General features: G+C 37.4%; 5 protein-coding genes across 6 annotated transcripts; 3 read left to right on the forward strand and 2 right to left on the reverse strand.

The window, feature by feature from the left end:
- Positions 1 to 5645: 5645 nt before the first annotated feature.
- Positions 5646 to 6476, forward strand: LOC113501858 (calphotin-like). Its single transcript, XM_026883151.1, has one exon. It carries the CDS (start codon positions 5679 to 5681, stop codon positions 6357 to 6359), a length of 681 nt encoding a protein of 226 aa, XP_026738952.1. The 5' UTR covers positions 5646 to 5678; the 3' UTR covers positions 6360 to 6476.
- A 2827-nt stretch (positions 6477 to 9303) lies between these two features.
- Positions 9304 to 10938, forward strand: LOC113502094 (calphotin-like). Its single transcript, XM_026883475.1, has 2 exons — positions 9304 to 9391; positions 10292 to 10938. Exons 1-2 carry the CDS (start codon positions 9304 to 9306, stop codon positions 10936 to 10938), a joined length of 735 nt encoding a protein of 244 aa, XP_026739276.1.
- On the forward strand, positions 10130 to 14716 carry LOC113501690 (calphotin-like). Of its 2 annotated transcripts, none has more exons than XM_026882884.1 (2): positions 10130 to 10154; positions 13962 to 14716. In XM_026882884.1, exon 2 carries the CDS (start codon positions 13967 to 13969, stop codon positions 14606 to 14608), a length of 642 nt encoding a protein of 213 aa, XP_026738685.1. In that variant the 5' UTR covers positions 10130 to 10154; positions 13962 to 13966; the 3' UTR covers positions 14609 to 14716. The 2 variants fall into 2 exon arrangements, with proteins under 2 accessions (XP_026738685.1, XP_026738684.1); XM_026882883.1 differs by lacking the exon at positions 10130 to 10154 and adding an exon at positions 13742 to 13818.
- A 1235-nt stretch (positions 14717 to 15951) lies between these two features.
- Positions 15952 to 16944, reverse strand: LOC113501691 (vegetative cell wall protein gp1-like). Its single transcript, XM_026882885.1, has 2 exons — positions 16862 to 16944; positions 15952 to 16667 (listed from the first exon to the last, which is right to left on the reverse strand). The coding sequence occupies exon 2, from the start codon at positions 16656 to 16658 to the stop codon at positions 16038 to 16040; it is 621 nt and encodes a 206-aa protein (XP_026738686.1). The 5' UTR covers positions 16659 to 16667; positions 16862 to 16944; the 3' UTR covers positions 15952 to 16037.
- Positions 16945 to 19355: 2411 nt separating this feature from the next.
- On the reverse strand, positions 19356 to 20230 carry LOC113501994 (alpha carbonic anhydrase 8-like). Its single transcript, XM_026883343.1, has 2 exons — positions 20148 to 20230; positions 19356 to 19948 (listed from the first exon to the last, which is right to left on the reverse strand). Exon 2 carries the CDS (start codon positions 19937 to 19939, stop codon positions 19409 to 19411), a length of 531 nt encoding a protein of 176 aa, XP_026739144.1. The 5' UTR covers positions 19940 to 19948; positions 20148 to 20230; the 3' UTR covers positions 19356 to 19408.
- Positions 20231 to 23157: the final 2927 nt, after the last annotated feature.

Raw genomic sequence — 23157 nt, forward strand, 5'->3', positions numbered from 1 at the left:
TTTTAATTTTTACCTTTTGTATTCCAAATGACCTAAAAATGGTGCCTGGACTGGATGCAAAAGGCGCAGGACTGGGTGATGTGATGCAACATGGGGCAGACCTATGTCCAATTGCTGAAAGGAAGACTAACTCCCATTTGAAGACGCTGCTCTGGCCCTTGAAAAGAGCGGCAATGCCTAGGATCGTGGTAGTTTACGTCGCGTTGTACCTGAGACCACGAGGTCTCAGGTACAAGGGAAGGGTCAAACACTCCGGGTTTTTCGCCGGTAAGAGTAAGGTGATGAAAGAGCGAAAATAGTCCATGAGGATTTTACCGAATAAGAATAAACCCTACGTCCAGCTGTGGACCTCGATAGGCTGAATTGAGAAATGATATTTGTAATAATTTTTGCAGCAAAAAACAAAGCATGTAATCTCGAATAAAAATCCGCTAAAGCGTTTGCTACTATTTGTCAGGAAAGTTAAAGCAGGAAATTCTTCACATTTATTTTCTTTATCGTAAACATTCAAAAAGGACAACAAGCTAAGCCCGTCCACTCTCACAAAAAACTGGTCAAGTGGGAAATGAACTCACGACACAGAGGGTTCCGTACCTCATACCGTACCGTACCTCAACTGTCACCACAGTTATTTTAGTGTTTGTTGTTACAGCGGCAAAAGAAACACATCATTTGTGAAAATTTCAGCTGTCTAGCTGTCACGGTTCGTGAGTTACATACCTGGTGTCTTACTAAAAGGTTTCCGTTTTACCCTCGGACTACGGAACCCAAAAAAACGATCTTGAATAAAATTCCATATTTATACGCAAAATAACACATCGTAAAATGCAACTTAATCCCAACGAGAACCATTTCAATCCAGAGAGCTCTTGTTACCAAGTCGAGAGAGCTGAACAACAAAAATAAATAGCAACCGCGCACAAAGTTGTTCAAATGATGAAACTTGCCGAGTTTGTTACTGTCCAGGAGACCTACAACCACCTCTAAAAGTTAAATTACTATAGATGTGGAAGAGAGACACAACTCTACGCAGTTTAATAAGCTATCTCGCTCCCACTTCTGCAAAAGTCTTGCTTGAATTCGTGGTGGTAGGCTTTGTACGAGCGGTTATGGTTGTTCGCCAGTTTCTGCCAACATCAATCAGGGAAGGATGCTTTTAAGCATTCCCGCTTAGTCTCCAGTCCAGAACTAACTGGATTTATATGTTGGAAATAGGACAATTTATTTAGTGATAGCTTTGCACGTCGAAGAAAGATTTTCGTACTTCGACTTACATTTGGGATTGCAATGCGGTTTTCGAAGTGCACACAATTTATTGGGTGCTTTACTTTACATGTACGGAGGACTGTTCAAGTTTCGAGTGGGTTTTAACTTTAAATAAGCTATTCTGGCAATAAATTTTGCCTTGTGGAATGTGGACTCAGTTTGAAAGTTATAAACTAGTACATAACGTATGAAAATTCACACGACTCGTAATTAAAAAAAAAACATGAGGTTACGACACCTCCTACCTGAAAAATTTAGTAATGAATTTAATAAAGTTCAACAAATCTTAAAACACATTTTAGGTTAAAACCTATCAAGCTCGTTTGCTCGCATGTTTCTTCATACTCAACCTACGTAGTACAAATATAATCATGTCACGAGGTAACAAGTAGTGTTGAAGACCTAAATAATTAATGAAAATAACATGGTAACTTTCAAATATTTTTGTGAAAAACACCTACCAAATCAACTAAACTCCTTAAATAATGTAGCATCGTAATTCCAGTTCATTCTAAATTACTTCCTTTGTGAGTTAGCTTCGCTCGCACTAAAACATATCAAAACGTTTGTCAATGTGTCTGTGTGAGCAATTAGCCCATCGGTGCATTCGCTTGCGTGCGATTTAATCCACGCTACGACTTGCCGCAATGTTCCAACGATTATAAGTTGCAGATGCGACTTTTTACTTAACATAACGATTATTCTTTCATTTTTCTCTTTCCTTTTACAATTGGTGCCTCTTTTAATTCATTTACTCATCGCCAGAGATTAGGGACAGTATGCAACAAGGTTCTTTAGTGTAACTTGGGAGACTTGAACCCAGCAGCAATTGATCTGCAAACGAGCTGATGATGATTCTGTTAAAATTAATTGAATGCGGCTATAGTCTTAACTCTAACCTATACACATATGCCTGATGACAATGGTTATTGTGATCGAATCAATATTCACCAACTTAATTGTATACCTAAGAACTTCTTATTTATTAAACGTACACACAAGTTTTAAAATATTGTCCAAGTTGTATTAAGAAAAAGTTCACACAGCGCCTCAATAGATGGCGTTGTTAGTTTGCAGGTGAATCCTGAATCGCGCTATGGTTTGGTTACATGAGAAATTATAAATATCACCTAACTATAATTTTTTATTTCTTGTACTGTGTTTAGTTAATAATAAACATTCAGTTGAGTGATTTGGTTGTTTCACTATTCACTTGAAGACCGGGTATCTGAACATTTCTGTTCAAATATAAATGTCATTTTTTCCGATTCATTTACCTTGAGTTAATTGTTTATCAAAAGCGTGTTTTTCCAATAAAGTGTGTCCTTCCTTTGTCGGGTTTTTCAGCTGCTTTTTTATTAAAACTAGGTCAATTATTCATTTTCAAGTCAAGGTTTAGGTACAGTGATAGATAGACGCAACTAACAAAATAAATAATAATAATTAAATCGAATTGGGTGAGACAGGTCATCAACGACAAATATTGTAATAAGGCTAAGCAGAAGTAGTTATCTAATAATTCAGTTTTAATATTTCAAGCGAAGCACGCTGGAAATGGCAGAATACTTTACCCAATGACACCATACTACAAAACTTACCAGTAAAATCTTATCTTACCTAATTCCGCAACTGCAATAATTAATATTCGACCTTAGTCAATGCCGGTCGGAGTAAAGCGTGCAGACGCGGCTTGCACCAGCTTGCACGGCTATATCACGATGTTTTTGTAGCCATTAATTATTTTTACACATAACCGCTAATTTACGATTTATTAATGCAGTACCTACTTACTTCAAGATTTATGAGTGTTACCCTATTTTCTGTTCCGTCACGTTGGGTAAACAAAAATGTAGTTTATAAGTATGCCACTGTCGATAAATATTAAAAAGAACCTAACCATATTTGATTTCTCATCTTTTCTCCGCTTGCTGTCAAAATGTTATCTTCAGTAATTTATTATTATCAATTAATCGCTTGACGCTTCTACAATTTTTCATTGCTTCACAAATTATGCAAGTACTTAACAAATAAGAGGTAAACATTAAAATTTTACGTTTTAGGCTATTTTTTTACTTACATTCTAGTACAAATCGGTTTCATGCTTCTAGCTGGGTTGAAATAATGAATACTAAATGGCTAGGTACAATAACGACGCAATAAAGCGAGCATGCAGGCTGACGCTAGCCGCGTCTATACGCTTCATCTGTATTCACACAGACCAGTTACATAACACTCATCACAGATATGACATTATTCATTAATGTGGTACTAATACACTCTCCAACTGAAGTTTAGAGAGAGTATTGTAATATTTTTTCTTAAACAGCCGAGTTCTTCTGCTTTTGTAGCAATAAAATCGATGAACACATCGCGCAATGTTAAACAGCGTACACGTAACTTGCCTTAATGCTTTGTAAATTACTGAAAAAAAAACGGTCTAGTCATTTCTGGGTTCAGCAGGTTCAAACTACCTACTTAAAAACACAAATTGTCTTGTTGAGCTTATCTTTCGTTGAGATAAAATTGTAATCACATAATTTTCCAGCCAATGTCCAAGTCATGAACTCATGAGGTATGAGGATAAGGTTAAAAAGATTTAAATAATTTTACTTTTGAATGACCTTTACTGACATGGCATAATACAAAATTATCAATCACGTCGCAGTCATAAGTCAGCACTCAAGTTGGGGGTGTTAAAACTTCGTAACCTTAACTACCAAACACTACACAACTAGATATGTAGCTATATGCAAAGTATCCAAATATGAGGATTTAATACAAAAGTTTCAAATCATTTTGGATGGGAATTACGAAACTGAAGAGTTTTTTTTAAACCCGTACGTTTCTATAGTTCACATTAATAATATATGACGGGGTCTTGTTGGTTGAGCCGTCAAAATCCAACCCCTTCCCATTTATTTTATTATTTTTCTATAGTTTCTTGAAAAAATTACATCCCTCAAAGATATCCTGAATAAAAATATAGTCCAAAACTATTTTAAACTAAACTGACATACAATTGTTTCATCCGGTACAGCATACCTTTTCAATACATCCCTGAGTCATGCTAATCTTCGAGTTTAAATTTCAATTGATTGGTTCATTTGTCGCCAGCACGCCTATCATATTAGGAAGCAAATCGCAACCATAAAACTTTATTGCAAAAAGGATTCCGCACGATTATATTTACAAGTTTATCTTTCTATCAAACATCATATATTTATTTGTTAATGTTTTAATCATTTGCAATAAATTATTTCGATAATAGATAAGTTTAATTCATTCTGATAGACCGATATCGTGTTTTGTTTTGATTAAAATTGTTTGTTTTATCATGCGTAACTGCATGTTCTAGGTAGGATTGTAATCCCTCTTTGTTACCAAGAACTTTTTAAGTTGGGTACCTAATAATCACCTAGTCTATTCAGCCTTCCTGTACTTTGAATTCTCAAGGCGGTTATGATTCTGTTTATTAGGATTTGTACGCCAAAAACCCAATCAAATTGTACCTTCCAAAAAAGTATACATACTGAAAATATTATAAGCTTCGCTAGACGTCGATTTTTGTAAAATTTAAATGCCAAATTAAACTATGAAAGGAGTTTTATTTTTAGATAATTAAAAAAAATGTCCTAAATGTGCCAATAACTTTGTAAACATACTCTGGCACCATGAAGAGTTAGCAGGACTAATACTTGAACAGTTCCTGATAGGAAATCAAAATAACAACTGACACAAAACTTAAAAAAATAATCTATAGAGTGAAACTGTGTACTTATTATAAGGCAAAAAGTATTAAAAAACCTTTACTAACTTTTGACTATTTATAGGAAAGTAGTAAGCTCTGCATTTTAAAAAAGGAGAGCAGCAATATTTCTCATACTTCATTTTTTTATTTAAACGTGAAGGCATCCCAAAAAAAATCATTTCTTTAAAGTTATTTCCATATAAAATTTCTTCCGTAATTTTATCGCAATAGTAAGCTAATATTATATGATAAATAGAATTTTTTTTTTTATATTTTTCATTAAATTGTTATAACGATAATAAAACGATTTCAATCAAAACTGGAAACAATTCTGTTTAGATATCAAAATTTTTATCATACCTACTAGTATTATGATTTATGCGTGAGTTCAATCCCTAAATGTTCGCGTCAATGTCTAGCAAACGCAGTTGATCCTGATAGCATAATCGTCGGCATGGCTTCAAAGATAATGTTCAGTATAAATACTCACGAAATCTTTCGTAAAGCATAGTTTTTCTAACAAATCGGGTAAGACACAGTACCTTCCTAGCGATATAATTATTAATAATTTAGTAAATATAGTATCAATTATTACAGGAAAATATAAAGCTTTCTTAAAATTGTGTTTTGTTAAATAATCGAATTTCTCCCATTTGCAGAAAAAATGAATTCTCTCTTCATCTTCGCCTCCGTGCTCGCCCTGGCTGTTGCCGGACCTGCCCACCGCGGCCTGGTCGCCCCCGGACCCGCTGGACCCGTCATGGCCCCCGAATTCGAGCCCATCGCTATTGGACCCGCCGTCATTGAAAACAACCCTATCTCCGTTGGACCCGTCATGGTTGAGGCTGAGCCTATTGCCGTTGGACCCGCTATCATCGAGACCGCTCCCATCTCTGTTGGACCCGCCATTATTGATGCTTTCGAGCCCATCGCTGTCGGACCCGCCATCATTGACGCTTTCGAGCCCATCGCCGTCGGACCCGCTATCGTCGAAGGTTTCGAGCCCGTCGCTCCCTCCCCCGTCGCTGTTGTCGAGGAGGCCGTCAACCACCCCGCTGCTCCCGCCCTCGTCCAGATCATCCTGAACATCAACGGTGCCAGCCACGTCATCGACACTCCCCTTGAGGTTCCCGTCGCCACCCCCGTGCAGGTTGTAGACAGCGCTCCCGCCGCCCCTGCTCCCGTGCAGGTTGTGGAGGCCGCCCCTGTCCCCGTTGAGCCCGTGCAGGTCGTCGAGGCCGCCCCTGAACCCGTCCAGGTCATCGAGGCTGCCCCCGCCCCCGTCATCATCGGAACCCCCACTCTGCCCGTCCCCGTTGTCGTCCTTCCCGAGGAGCTCAACTAAATTAGTCAGTTAAGGATCTTAGAGAAACTGTACCATTGAATTAACATCTACACAACCGCTTACTATGTGATTTAATATTAAGGTATTGAATAAAACATATCAGTTTCGAATTACAAATTTTATATTTATTTTTGGTACATACCCAAGTATTCCTTGTTTCAATTCTCTGTGCCATCGAAATGTGTGGTTCACATTATTATACACATGCACACACGATTTTTCAGACTTTTTGATGAGTGATGCCTGAAAACATTTTGGTACAAAATATAGTGAATCATCGTATATCAATAGACAGGACATTGGACAATATTTTACTCACCATCTCCTTAAAACTGAACATAATGTAGAAGAAAAAAAATATTTAGGTATTGTGATTAATTCGTAGTATGTAAATTAAATATGAAAGAAATAGACTTAGAAAGTAGTCATTTCAAAAACTGATCAAAGTGTCCTCAAAACTTGGCAATGTTCGTGGAGGAAATACAGCTAATAGTTATCTTACTTAATTTAAAATCCACCTTGCGTTACTTTGCTTTAAATCATAGCAATCAATGATAAACCGACTTGTTTGAATAATACAGCATTTTTTTTTATTTTAGATAACTACTGGCTAAACGTTATGTCAATTTATTTCCCCCATTTTTTTTATTTACATAATCTTTAGATTTTTCAAGATATACTGTATGAAACTTTGAAAAATCTGTTCGATAGTTTTTAGTCTTTTTATTAAAAAAAATATGTACTCCAACAGTCAGGAATTAAATCCTTGTGTCGCGGGGGTTCCACAAACATCACGCAAATGCTTGTCCTACGCGGGGATTGAACCCGCGACACGACACGCACTGTGGGTTTGGCATGGTGACCTCAACCACTCGGCTACTCGTCCAGTCAGTTTATACAGTTAAATAGATGGTTGTGGCCGATGGATTGGTCATTTCATAATATTGTGCTACGATGCGGTTTATCCGACAAAACTAATAAAATGATATTACTTGTTGGTATTTCTTAGCAAAAAGAAAATTATGAAGTTTGTTTCCTACACTGCATTGAACCATATAAAGAAAATAATTTTATGTAAATGTTCACAACCATTTACTTCCATATTTCCAGATTATACGAGTTCCATGAAAGCGTTTGACACACTAAACCATAATTTAATATTCCATGCCATTCAAAGCAGATAAGAAACTTAATCGACGCCCATCAACCAGAATGTGCCAACCGATTTAGTAGAAGTTTAATAAACCTTTACAGTTTTTAAAACAGACTCATATTTTAAATCAAAAGGAGTTAACCAGGGTAATATACTCTCCCCCAAAATCATTTTGAAGGACGTATGTGCAGTAACTACCGAGCAGTAAATATTAGAAAACTTATAAGACCAAGCTTATAACTAAGAAAATAAAGTGTACAATAGACGAAGGAGATCGTCTTACGCTTCTAAATATTCAAAAATCCCTTATTTATAACTACTATATATTGAAGAGCATCAGGTAAGGTTATATGCGTTATGTCGAAGTTATCTTCCTTTTTTATAGCATAAGAGCATGCATTTGCCTAGCAGTGGGAACAATTGCAAGTCAGTATTAGTAACTATGAATGTGAGGTACTTCCTGATTTTTTTCTTCTTTAACATAAATAAAAAAAAAAATCGAAAGTCATTGTAAGCATAAGCAGCGGCGTTGAGGTAAACTGAATTGCGGAATTTCAATCAGCTTTTGTACGATGAGATTAGTTGAGATGCTTAAAGAGTACTGCAAGAGGCATAAATAAGTTATTGGAGTTAAACCTCGGAAAAAAGAATGTTCGCTGAGGCTAAAAAAGAAATAGGTTGGAGCCCTCAATTTGTCACCTACCAGCATAACTGTTGCTTAGTGTTGATCTTTATTTTGAATATTTTTCGTTACGGAGGTAACAGAAGTATATAATCGGAGAATTTCTATGTTTAGCTATCACGATGATCACATTCATAAATGTTGCGATGATTATGGCACTGCTGGTGCGATCTCGACGACTTGCACGGCGGTGGGAACGAGAACCTCAACAAGATTGCTGCTGATCTGGCTGGAACCATTGACGTCCACGATGGAGAAAATAACTTTATTTACAATTATTTTATTAAGTTTTAGGTGAAAGTTTCCAACAAACGGACGTAAGTAATTATGAAATTGGTCTAAATGCCAATTTTAATGCAATTCTTTTATCTGTCTTGTCTGCACCTTCCTCACCTGATAAATGATGATCAAAGAACAACAGCTTTTTGTACTTTACTTATATGATATGTCAGTTTATTACTAACGTATGTTTGATTGTGGTCGTGAGACTTACTTTAATTTGAACGCTATAATTAATGTGGAATAATGAAGTAATACTGATATTGGTTTTGCGTAATCAAGCACTTACTATCCTTTATTCTCATGTTATCGTAGAATTCATGCAGAACCCGGTAAGAGAGTTTAAAACGCCGGTATATAAGAAATGAACTGGTGCTCGCGACTGGATTCTCGTAGGATTTGTATTTTTAATAGCTAATATAATGCGTTGCTTGAAAAATAACAAATTTTATGACATACCGAAAGCACTAGCGAAGCTCACTTAATGTAAATTCCTTTAAGGTTCAGATAATATACTTGTAAATCATAATTTGTTATTTTGTAAATTTTAAGTCAGCTGGGAAATGTCGGCTCCATCGTTCTCAAAAAAGACATGTAAAAGTGATATAATATCCTATTTGCAAAATAAATAAGTTCATTTCATTTCATAAGCCTTTTATTTTTAAGTTTTGTATTTTAAGTCTGTCTGTGTTACCCAATAAATTTTATTTTATTTGATTTATTTTTATTATTTTTAATTAAATTGTAGAGCCTTTAGAGATGCACCTATCAATGCAACCAATATACTTTACTTCGCGAGAAGTACGTTGGTACTAGGAGGGCTGGGAGTAATGATATATGATAATGGTGATAGGGAACAGGTAGTAGTAGATGCAGAAGGAAAGAAGGTATTAGAAATAGTGATGAGGGTAGTACTAGGTGAGCAGGCAAAAGTAGTATGGGGAGGGTGCTAGAAGCAAACGTATTTTTATCATAACGGTGGTACCAGAAGGGCAGGTGTAAGTTCTATATATATGAGGGTGGTATTGGGATAACGATGATGCGGGGAAGATTGGCCTGTTTACATCATGTAATGTTATGTAATTGTTTTCATCTGCTACAGTACTACAGTACACTTAATACTTCTACAATTCGTACCGCCTTACAAGGCAATTGTAAAGTTTCATATAAATCCATTAATAATACTTTGCGTGAAAGATTAACAAAAATACATATAAATCCTCACAAACTTTCTCAATAGGTGTATTGGTTAATAGTTTAATAATATTGCTTTAAAATAGCTCCTTACTCTTTGATGTACATAACCTACGTAATTGGTGTTGCAATTTAAGCATGGATTAATCAAAGAAGGAATGAAACATCGACAAAATAAGAAAAGAAGATTCTCAAGATCAAGTTTGAAAACGTCACGGATCATATGTGGCTGAACTGACAGGCTTTTTTAATGTCAATAAAGAATGGTTAGAAGATGGCTTAAGCTGATTGTCTTAGCTCTAAAGACAAAGAAGGTATTTAGGGATTTGACAAAATCACTAATTATACGATCCCCAAAAATTAATTCTCGTTTTTTTATCATTGCTAAGCATTTGATCTGATAGCTTCTTAGATAATTTGTAGTATAAAAACATTTGTAAATGTTTCGTAAAGCATAGTTTGTACAGGACCTAACAAACAAAAGCAGGTAAGAAAACAAATGTTTATATTCTTAATTATTTAAGTAATTAAACACATCACACTGATAATTGTAAGTAGTCAAAATATTGATTATTTGACTTTATTGTACACACTTTTGAAATAACTGTGTGTCTATATTTACAGCAAAAATGAACTCCCTCTTCATCTTCGCCTCCGTGCTCGCCCTGGCTGTTGCCGGACCTGCTCACCGTGGCCTGGTTGCCCCTGGACCCGCTGGACCCGTCATGGCCCCCGAATTCGAGCCCGTCGCTATCGGACCCAGCGTCATTGAGAACAACCCTATCTCCGTTGGACCCGCCTTGGTTGAATCCCAACCTATTGCCGTTGGACCCGCTATCATCGAGACCGCTCCCATCTCCGTCGGACCCGCCATCATTGACGCTTTCGAGCCCATCGCTGTCGGACCCGCCATCGTCGAAGGTTTCGAGCCCGTCGCTCCCTCCCCCGTCGCTGTTGTAGAGGAGGCCGTCAACCACCCCGCTGCTCCCGCCCTCGTCCAGATCATCTTGAACATCAACGGTGTCAGCCACGTCATCGACACTCCCCTTGAGATTCCCGTCGCCACCCCCGTGCAGGTTGTAGACAGCGCCCCCGTCGCCCCTGCTCCCGTGCAGGTTGTGGAGGTCGCCCCCGTCCCCGTTGAGCCCGTGCAGGTCGTCGAGGCCGCCCCTGAACCCGTCCAGGTCATCGAGGCTGCCCCCGCACCCGTCATCATCGGAACCCCCACCCTGCCCGTCCCCGTTGTCGTCCTTCCCGAGGAACTCAACTAATCTGGTCGAATAAGGATATATTGGAACTGCGCTACTGAGTCAACATCTACACAACCACTCGCTTTGTAATTTTTTAATAAAACATCAGTTCCGAAATAATTATTTTTTCTCATTTATATAATACCTAAGGCCAAAATTCGTTAATAGTCATCTGGTCAAGAAACAATGTAAAAACAACAAAGTAATGACAATAATATCGGCACTCTGACAGTTGCTATGGTGACAATTTTCGCTTATTTCTCGCTAAAACCATGACCCCTTTAGGCCCGCCCGATACATATCGAAGCATTATCCCATCCACAACCCTTTTTCAGTTAAAATATAGCCTATGTCCTTTCTTACTATATTAATTAGTATGGATAAAATTCCACGGCTTGCTCAATGTCAAAGTCTCAAACTAAGCACAGCTTGTATTATGAGTACTAGGCAATTGATAAACATACTTATATATTTCTAAATACATAAATCATTTAGATAAATTACACCCAGACACAGGAGAAATGATCGTGATCATCACACAAATATTCGTCCTGAGTGTTAATCGCACCTCCGGTGTAGCAGTCAGGGTCACTAACTGCTAGACCAACAGGCCAGTCAAAGTACTCACCTTACGAAAAGTCATTTGATAAACCTCTGACCAAGGAGTTAGCCACACAAACTTATTCCCCTTTTATTCGACGGGAGAATATTTATATAATTTATCCCTATGTAATACGGAATGCGGAGCGCGGAATCTTCTAAGTGTTCATCCGACAATCAGCATTTTATACGCATATTAAAAGATGAGAATTTAAAAACTGGAGTAAAAAAACAAATGAACTAACAACAAAATACTTTTTTGATGGTATAAATGAAAAATGTATTATTCTCGGTGTATCTGGATCTAATGTACTAATGTAATGTGACTGATAAATTGAGTTTTCGAAAACTCTAAGCATATAATTAGAGTGTTGTAGAAGTGCTTATAACTTTTACATTCTTGTCGGGCACTTTATTCTAAAACTAAAAAACGAATAAATAAAAAAACAAACTTCCAAGTGGAGATTCGAGCTAAATCTTATAAATTGTTAAATTATCCAGAACGGGTTAGAGAAAATTACAAAAAAGATAACATGCCATGCAGGCTACTTTACCAGCTTGTTAAAGCTATATGTCACCAAAACTCCTGCAATAAAGGTTTAAGTCTCTCGGCTACCTTTCAGCAAGTAACTTAATATTTTCATTTCCATGCTATCAGCCCTGGTCAGAAAGATATTGAGGGGAAAACTTTTACCCATTAAAAACCAAGACTGTATTTTGCCTATTTCCCATTGTTTAACCGTTCCACAATATTTTAATGTCTATTTTAAGGGTGAAAAGCTAAAAAAATGTTATCAAAATTCTTAGTACAGTCATTGTTTGTACCAGCAATATCTAGATTCTACCGGTGCTAACATAAACGTGATCACTAATACAATGATAAGGCATCCTCGTGACCGCTGACATATGGTAAATTAGAATTAGGATCTAGGCAACATATTCTGAACATCTATTCTAGAGACATCAAGGAGATAACCAGATAATAAAAGTAAAAAAAACGTAACTGTGTACAAAATTGTGTTTATTTTACCCTATATATGTAAATAATGATACATAGAGAATAAGAAGAAATGACCAACTATAAAAGCTTTATTATTATATTTTCGACAGTTATAGTAGGATCTTATTACACGAAGATATAATTGGAATAAAGAAAAGTTTTGACCAGCGACGTACGCGGTTTAGACGATAAACCGCGTACGTCGCTCGTCAAACCTTTTTTGACAAGGCACGAGTAATTAGTCAATTTAAAAAACACTAACCGTATGTTTATATCAGTTGGCAAATTTTTGCAACCTCTCTTTGCAGTCTAAATGGCTAGATGTCCTATGACATGTGCGGTATCTGTCTATTTTTCAGAATAGTGTGAGTAAGTAGTCTATTACAATTTTTAAAATGGCACTTGGTTTCCGATTTTCAAAAAAGGGTATTAAACAAAAGCCCGAGGCTGGCAGCCCCACATTTTTGGTTCCGATCAACAAGATTGACCTTGATAAGTGCAAGTTTGGGTTTTTCTTTTTTCGAATGCTTCAGATTTTTATTGTCTTCTTTGGAAATGCCCGTTTTCAAATCAGTTTGCTTCCAAGTTTAAAGGAGGCTTTCGCGAGTAAGTACCTAGCACGGGAATGAGTTGCGAGTAGAGTCGATCTTAGGTTAAGAAATTGTCTTCGGGGACAGTCCGTAGCTAGGGGACCATCTATGCAAAGGTGAATGAATTCGTTTTGCTGGTTATTTTTTTAACATGTCTTAATTGATGATACCATGATTAAATTCAAGCAAATTTCGTTCCAGAGTATAACTACGTATAATCAAAGAGTGTAACAATATTTCTATCTTATATAACAACAGAAAAATAAGCATGTTCATTAAATTTTGGCATGAAAATTTAAAGAACAAACACAATTGACTATAAAATAAAAAGTAATCATCCAAACTTGATGAAATTCGACCATACATAGAGTTGTATAATGTAGCATGGCATCAAAATATTTGAAAGTTTTGAAACAAGGTTTGATATCCGTTATTGGGCTACCAGTTTAACCAAATTACTAGCATTTATCATACCTGTTACCAGATAGAATTTAAAGGCTTTACTGATATCTAACGTGAACATCGGACCAACGATCAATCACAATAATTAATCCATCTCCTTCTTATCGCTATTGTATCTTAATAATGGGATTAACAACAATAAAATACTATCACTTGCGTATCAGCGGTCCGATAGATAATGTTTTGTATAAATACCTTACTAATGTTTCCTTAATCATAGTTTGTATAACATCTAACAAACAAAAGCAGGTAAGAACAAGTACTTACAATATTATGTAAGAACGCACATTATTACATTATATTACATACATAATTATTAATGTATTACATAAGGAAATAATAATTAATTCTGCCTCTTCAAATGTATTAATGTTAATCTTTTTCCCTTGCAGCAAAAATGAATTCCCTCTTCATCTTCGCCTCCGTGCTCGCCCTGGCTGTTGCCGGACCTGCCCACCGTGGCCTGGTCGCCCCCGGACCCGCTGGACCCGTCATGGCCCCCGAATTCGAGCCCATCGCTATCGGACCCGCCGTCATCGAGAATAATCCTATCTCTGTAGGACCCGTGATGGTTGAGGCCGAGCCTATTGCCGTTGGACCCGCTATCATCGAGACCGCTCCCATCTCCGTCGGACCCGCCATCATTGACGCTTTCGAGCCCATCGCCGTCGGACCCGCTATCGTCGAAGGTTTCGAGCCCATCGCTCCTTCTCCCGTCGCTGTTGTCGAAGAGGCCGTCAACCACCCCGCTGCTCCCGCCCTCGTCCAGATCATCTTGAACATCAACGGTGTCAGCCACGTCATCGACACTCCCCTTGAGATTCCCGTCGCCACCCCCGTGCAGGTTGTAGACAGCGCCCCCGTCGCCCCTGCTCCCGTGCAGGTTGTGGAGGTCGCCCCCGTCCCCGTTGAGCCCGTGCAGGTCGTCGAGGCCGCCCCTGAACCCGTCCAGGTCATCGAGGCTGCCCCCGCTCCCGTCATCATCGGAACCCCCACTCTGCCCGTCCCCGTTGTCGTCCTTCCCGAGGAACTCAACTAATCTGGTCGAGTAAGGATCTTACAGGAACTGCGCTACTGCGTGAATATCTACACAACCACTTGCTATAAAAATATAAATAAATGACATCAGTTCCGGAATAACTATAAACATTTAGTATTTATTTCGAACCCTTTAAAATTTTGATTTCAATATATATTATAGGTAAGGCACTAGACACAATGAATTTTTACCTGAATATAATGAAACCAAAACTTAATTTTTGAAGCTATTTTAAATATCAGTACTTGTACAGCCAAAATAAAAAAGAACACGATCAAGTGCGATACCACACAGTACAGAAAAACAAATTTACTAAGGACCACTACGCATCACCCTAGGGTTCAATTAATTTTTGTAGGTAATCGATACTGCTTCATCAAAAATTTCGTGAAAGGCGACAGGAAGAGCACAGTAGATTTTGACTTAGATTTAGATTATGACTAACGCAAGAAAGTCGATCTAAAAAATTACATCAAAATTAGCTTCTAAGTTTTAGTTCGAAATACTAAATAATAAATAAACAGGTACAATATTGTAAATTGATATGAAGTCAATCTTGTTGATAATATTTTTATTATAATGTAATCTGAGATTATATTAACCTAATCGAAATCGCGTCGCCTGGGGATTAAGCGAATCCGATATAAATTGATCCTCAACTCCATTGGTGTAAGAAGGTGCTAAATTGATATCAGCCAATATTCTTTAACCTTAAATTAAATTGTATAATTCTATCAATGATGGAAAATTTGCATCAATAATATGTTTGAAATGTTTTATTTTTTCGCTTTACGGATGCGATACCACGCCAGTAACTTATGACATGTGAGTGAATGTCTGCTGAGTAGATCTCCGTATAGGAAAAATGATTTTTCCAAGTCTGGGAGTTCTTTGTGGGTCTGATTCAAATGTCTGAGTTGATGCCGTTACCTGATACCACAATGTACTTCTGAAAAAAAACTTATGGGAATTTAATAGTCACCTTTGCATTTTTTCTTACTATTAGTAGATTTTGAGACTATTTTTCATCGATTAAAGATTTTTTTTTGAAATTTCATTTATCAATAAGATTTTGAATGCCTATCATTTTTTTTCTTTCTTTATCCTTTGTTAAGATTGTCTGTTTTTATAGTGGACTATGCCTTAGTATCTAGTAATGCCGCTAAGCTTCTTTTATCTCCTCATTTTTCAATAACACAAATTGAAAAGTTCGTTTTTTTTCTCACGACTGCCTCTGCAACCCTTATCCTTGCGTCATACTTATAAATATCATTAATGATTTTTGTTTTTCTCAAAATTCGTGTTAACATTTATTTCGTATTGTAACTAAATGAAACATAAACTTAAGTATAGAATACTTTATTTATAAAAATGCTTCCTAAAATTAACGCGTCCACAAAGTCCTCATACTTTGTAGTACCTCTACAACTTAGTTGAGGGATTCAGGGAGGACGACGACTGGGCTCGGTAGTACGGGGGTGCCGATAACAGCTGGGTCTGGGTAAGGAGCGGGCGCGGGAACTGGGACAGGGACCACGGGGACTGGAGCAGGTGCAGGGGCAGGCACGGGAACAGGCTGCACTGGGAGTGGCTCAGGAGCAGGCACGGGGACAGGAACAGGCTGGACTGGGAGTGGCTCAGGAGCAGGCACGGGGACAGGAAGAGGCTGAACTGGGAGTGGCTCAGGAGCCGGCACTGGGACAGGAACAGGCTGGACTGGGAGAGGTTCAGGAGCGGGGACAGGGACAGGGGCGGGGAGCACAGGGAGTGGCTCCGGAGCAGGGATGGGCACCGGGACAGGGGCAACTTCAATGACATCACCAGGAGAAGCAGCACTCGCAGTGTTAATGTTCAAGATGATCTGCACAAGTGGAGAGGCAGGAGCAGCCTGAGCCTGTTCGGGTACAATCGCAGGCCCAACGGCAATAGGTTCAAAGTCTGGGACCTCTGGCATTGGGATGGGACCAGCGGGGCCAGGAGTGATGATACCACGGGTGGGGCTGGCGACGGCCAGAGCCACCATAGAGGCGAAGATGAGCAGGGATTTCATTTTGGATTGCTAAAACAAAAAAATGATTATGCACACCTTTTGTGTAATAAGCTATTCTCAAAATTGTGGTACATTACTCAAAAGTCTAATTAAAAGCCATGAACCTTGAAATGTTCATTGTGGAATACAAGAAGAAAATAGTAAAACAAACTATTAATATATTTTTTTATATAGTTAAAAAAAATCTCGGATTAGGAGCTTACCTGTTTGTTACTTGTTGCAACACAAACTGTGATTACAGTAAATCATTTGAAGTATTTATATTAAAACTAATGTGACGAAATACCTCAGCTGTGATTAATAGATAAGATTTTGTTAATTAAGCTCTCTGTTCCGGGCTTATGCGTCATAGAGACAAAGAATTACAAAACATGTATTTCGCAGATAATATGAAATGTTAGGTATCAGATGACCACGCCTAGTTAGCTCGTAGAGTTAGTCATGATAAAATAACTCAAAAAAAATGTTAATAGTTCTACGTTTAAAGCCCTGCTTAATTTATATACAAGTAATTATATTATTAACTAAAATAGTAGATTAAATTACAACTTCAAGAAAACATCCAATTCCAATTCCTTAAATCACGAATCATTTTTTTTACTTTCTCGTATGTCATTTAAATATTATGAAGGTTAATGTGAATTAAAAATAGAGTAAACCGGAATGGTTTTATGACCTTTTAATACAGGTTGATATGATGAACAGACCTACATCGGACAGCAGTATTCACTAAATTATTTATTGTTATAGATGGTTATTATATAAAACTATAGCATAAGTTAGATATAGTGAAGAGAAATACATCATTATTTCTGCTGTTATTCTTACATCTTTGACAGTCGTTACAGGCAGTCAGAAGCTTGAAAAAGTCTGACAGCCAGTCTAACCAAGGGGTGTCGTGTTGCCCAGGTAACTGGGTTGAGGAGGTCAGATAGGCAGTCGCTCCTTGTAAAACACTGGTACTCAGCTGAAACCGGTTGGATTGGTAGCCGACCCTAACACAGTTGGGAAAAGGCTAGGCCGATGAAATACATTATTATTTCAAGCTTTTGACATTCAGTAAAGAACTTCACCTCAAAGCAAGGGATTGTGAATCGCGATATACTTATAGAAAAAAACTCAGTCGCATATAATGATAGTGTAACTGTTACTTATTCATTTGATACAAGATTTACAGATGTCGGGTTTTTAGCCGTACGCGTAAAGGCATTCTGAAATTTTTACTTTATTAACGAAATATCATAGAAATCAATCGACGTATCGAAAACACCTGGAGGAGCTACTGGTCTATAAAGATACTATTGCTCATCGATATGTATATTCTGTAGATCCGAGCCTGCGGTGCTCAGATGAACGCATTATTCTCAGTGTTCAGTTGCAAGACCGAATTCTGAAAACCAGGCTGCGTTCCAAAACTGGGCTAGCAAACGGCACGAGGTGGTAAAACGCTGTCACGCTAACATGCCAGTGAGCAGTAGGCAAAAGTGACCACCCAATAGGAGCTTGCAGATGGACGGCGCCGTCGCCGTCACCGTCGTGGGTGACCTAGGAACCGGTGTCGGTACAATCTAAACCTTACAGCTAGTTCCATGAGGACGAGGAAAATTTTGGGGAAAGACTTTGCCCAGCAGATCTACAGAGTGGGCTAGGTAAAAAATAAACTAGAAATAGTGTGAATAAACTCATTTTAATAAATGATCACGTCAGAATGGAGACTAAGCTTATTCTGTTTAAGAACAACGGAACATTTATGGGCTCGCATTTGGATTTTAATATAATTTTTGAATCCTGCTAGTCTATTCATTCTGATTTATAAAGCAGCACATTCTTAAATAGTATTTTTCAGTAAGATTCTCAGATTGTTTTTAGAGGTACAATGTTACGCCACCGGTCTCTTATAATCTTATAAGAGTATTCATGGAATCTCTAAATAAAGACAATGCATAAACTGCAGTCTTCCCCAATGCAAGCGTTAAGCTTTTGATTTTGTTGACTACAAATAACTTTCATTATTTTAACTCTCTGATAGAAGAGGTAGAAGGTAGTAATCGGGTAATCGGCAAAATAGCTATTAATTCTATCGAATTCGATGTGTCAATGAAACCAAGTATAATGGTAGAGAAAATAATTATGTTAGATCAATATTTAAAGCAACGACTTGGGGATGCAGTAAGGTTGTGTTTTGGGGCCATCTTCATTAATGACCTTTTATGTAGCAAAATCCAAAACTATTAAACAAAATAATTTGTCGAATAGGTTTTCTTTACCACGCTGAATTAAGTAATTAACAGCATTGACAATGTCAAAGACATCTTTTGAAAAGAATACTTTTAGCACTTAATTTTATTATATGAGCCTACAGACATTCATCTTTTAATAAAATGTCATCCTTAATAACAGTTACTAACAGCTGAACAGCTTAAAGATGTTCATAAGATGAAATTAAAAATTTGTTTACACTACTTGTCGATGCTATAAACATTTATATTGCACCTCCAGAGCTATTTAAAACAACATGTTATTGAACTTATCTGATGATTTTGTCAATGTCTATCTAAACACCCATCACAATTATACCTAGTATTAGGCTTTTGAACGATACTGCCCTTTTTGAAACGACGAAACTGTGTCATTGATTTAATCTAATTAGTTGGTTTGTGTATTTTATTATCATTGTAAACTGAATAAAACATGGCATTATGTTTAAAATGCTTTATTTACATTAGTGCTGCTCCGCAGTTCATCTTAAATTAGTTGAGAGATTCAGGCAGGACGACGACTGGGCTGGGTAGTACGGGGGTGCCGATGACAGCTGGGTCTGGGTAAGGAGCGGGCGCGGGAACTGGGGCAGGGACCACGGGGACCGGTGCAGGTGCAGGGGCAGGCACGGGAACAGGCTGCACTGGGAGTGGCTCAGGAGCAGGCACCGGAACAGGAACAGGGTGCACTGGAAGAGGTTCAGGAGCGGGGACAGGGACGGGGGCGGGGAGCACAGGGAGTGGCTCCGGAGCAGGGATGGGCACCGGGGCTGGAGCAACTTCGATAACATCACCAGGAGAAGCAGCATTCGCAGTGTTAATGTTCAAGATGATCTGCACAAGCGGAGAGGCGGGAGCAGCCTGAGGCTGTTCGAGTACAATCGCTGGCCCAACGACAATAGGTTCGTAATCTGGGACTTCTGGCATTGGAATGGGACCAGCTGGACCAGGAGTGATGATACCACGAGTGGGGCTGGCGATGGCCAGGGCCACCATTGAAGCGAAGATGAGCATCGATTTCATTTTTGATTGCTGAAACAAATAAGTTTATTTATGTCAACACGCATTCCTTACATGGTCACTTTTTCTGAAGTAAAAGGATTCTAAAAATGTTGCTTAATTGAAATAAATACAAGACACTTCATGAGCCTTAAAGTATAACTGTTTTTTTTTTCTTCTATAAAGCAAATAATACAATTCAATAAATTAATCTTTGATTTTAGGAGCTTACCTGCTTGTTACTTGTTGCAACACGAACTACGAGTATGATTACAATAATTAATTACAAGTATTTATACAGAGAAATATATGACGAAACACCTCAGTCGTGATTAATCGATAAGATTTTTTTTAAATTAAGCTTACTGTTCCGGCCTTATCCGGCGAAAGAATGACAATACACATATTTCCGAAAACAATAAATTGGTGTTATCAGATGACAAATAAAAAAGTTTTAAACCTTCAGTCGTTCAGCAATTTTATTTGTTGCCATATAAACTTAGATTTATTTCCAAAACATACATGAACAAAGCAAAATTCACTATGCGCGTCGTGTCGTGGGTTTGATCCCCGCGTAGGAGAAGCGGTTGAGTGAACCACGAATGCTTGATCTAAGTCCGAATGTCTTTGCGCATGTGACTTTAATGTTTGTGAAACCTCCCGCGACACGAAAATGTGGGAGTGATAAAAAAAAAATACTGCAAAAACACGTTATCATTAATTTGTCATACAATTGCTTTAATATATTTCGCATAATATTTGTTATAAATCATCAATCAATGTATGTAATCCCGTTAATCTGTTTTGCCCGAATACTAGGATTAGATTAATATTTGTGAGTTGTTCATTTTATGAGTACTTTCCTGTTTCACCTCTTCTTGCAACAGTAATTATGATTTGTAATATTTAAAGGCCAGTAGATAGAATAATCTATACTAATATATAAAACTGAAGAGTTTGTTTGTTTGTTTGAACGCGCTAATCTCAGGAACTACTGGTTCAAATTGAAAAAATATGTTTGTGTTGAATAGATCATTCATCGAGGAAGGTTTTAGGCTATAAATCATCACGCTGCGACTAATAGGAGCGAAGATACAATGGAAAATGTGGAAAAAACAGGGTAGTTATAAATCTTAACTTATATCTTCTAACCATGCGGACGAAGTCGCGGGCAACAGCTAGTATGTCAATAAGCCAGCTTAATTTTTTCATTAATTCACCATTGACAAGGTTACTTCACGAAGTTACCATACTTGATTTTGGTATTACATTGTACTATAGGATAATTCAAAGACCGATCAGAGCCACTGAATCTTAACGGATGACATTTGCAAGACTTGTAGAAGAGAGAAGTTTTGTGGTGACGGTCACCAAGCCCAACCTGTAAACGACGTGACGCGGGTTTGATCCCTGCGTAAGATAAGCATTCGTGTGATCCACGAATGTTTGCCCTAAGTTCAGGTGTTTTGTGTGATATACGTATTAAATTACGTAGTGATTTTTTTGCTTTAGCGTAATAAAGTGCATAAACACAGTTTTTGGCGGAGCAAAAAGATACTATTTACTATAAAATTAACAATATATTACGCATTAACATGCAACAATTGTGTGTCAGTGTTAAGTGTAGAAACTAAAGCTTAAGTGTATCATAAAAGATTTATTTAGAGTAAGATATGCATAGAGGGCTAACATGGCGTGTTTCATTGCTTAGCCAATATCCACGGGGTGCTGATTAAACATACGCTCTGCGGGTTCCGTAGCGGCTAAGGTGTGGTGCAAGTGTCTAAAAAGGAAATGCTGGAAAACTATTCCTATACAAATTTTGTTAATAAGCCCAATTTAATTAAGTTTATTTATTTGCTGTAAATTTATTAATATTTGAGAAATTTGATATTTTACTTAGTCTATCCTCTGCTCGCTCAGGGTGCGCCACAACACCTCGGTGTAAATGTATTTGATTGTTTTCTTAGATATTTTTATATGTTACCAAGAGTGACGTTTGTCATTTTTGCAATAAGCCAATGTTATCTATAAGCAGTCAGCTATCAGTGCACAATACCGAATATAGCTTTGTTTAATCACAGAAACTTCTCGCAATTTAATTAGCAAATCATGATGACGGCGACAACACAATTTATTTTACATTTTGCATTAAGTACTGGTTTGAGATCTCTCTTAACATGTACCATACGTAAGTTTAGAATGGGCAGACACAAGAACCTTTGTAATCGTAGATAATAACGAGTGCTTTGCACCGACACATATGAATTCTCTGCGCGAATGGCCAGACACTTAGATACCCATTGTGATACAGTCGTCCCTTTCCCTCCTTCGTTCATTGACAACAAAAGAAGGAGATAAAAGATTTTTATTAAACACTGTTTGTTTTATTAAGTTTTGCATTCGGTGTAATTTGCACAAAGGGTCTTTTAAATTGGTATTGCAGACGTTTGAATGAAAATTAAATTAAACTTAAAGAGGTAACATAAGATTTTATTACGACAATTTTAATACAGCAACGCAAGTGTGATGTGTCGATGTATTATAAGTATCGGCTTTTACTTAAACATACATAATTTTTATGCATTGTAGCCAAGTTTCATTTCTACAATCGTTTGTTAGTGAGTCAATAACGCTCTAATGTATTGCGATGGCAGGCCAAAGTCACGTGACTTATCGAAATGAAATATCATTACCATATATTTTAGAAATGTCAAACAAAGCTCTAGTTTAGGTAGGTGGTTACCTAGATCTTATGATTTATTCGTTTTCAGTGCTGACAAAGGTAATTATTTCGCTTGTATCATAATCATTTTACGCTACAAAACAATTAAGGCTAATTGATCGGAAAAGTTTTAATACATCCTGTATCTGTTTCATAGCTCGGAAGACGTTGGCAGTGGACAGTTGTATACATCAGTATCTCCTTGTACTAAGAGTGTCTTAATAAGGATTAAATAACTTATCATATTTTTCCGATAAAAAAAATCTTAAGAATGATTAAGTGATTTTTAATACAGTCCAAAATCGAAAACGGATGTTACGATTAAAACAATATTAAATCCGGAACGGATATCCACTAATCGTTGTGAAATAAATTATAGATATTTATGTTCGTCATTGTACATTTAATATTATGATATGACTAGCTGTTGCCCGCGACTTCGTCCCCGTGGGTAGAAGATATAATTTATGATTTATACCTGCCCTGATTTTTCTCATTTTCCATTGTATCTTCGCTC

Source organism: Trichoplusia ni, chromosome 16 (genome assembly GCF_003590095.1).
Source record: "Trichoplusia ni isolate ovarian cell line Hi5 chromosome 16, tn1, whole genome shotgun sequence".
Lineage (NCBI taxonomy): Eukaryota > Metazoa > Arthropoda > Insecta > Lepidoptera > Noctuidae > Trichoplusia > Trichoplusia ni.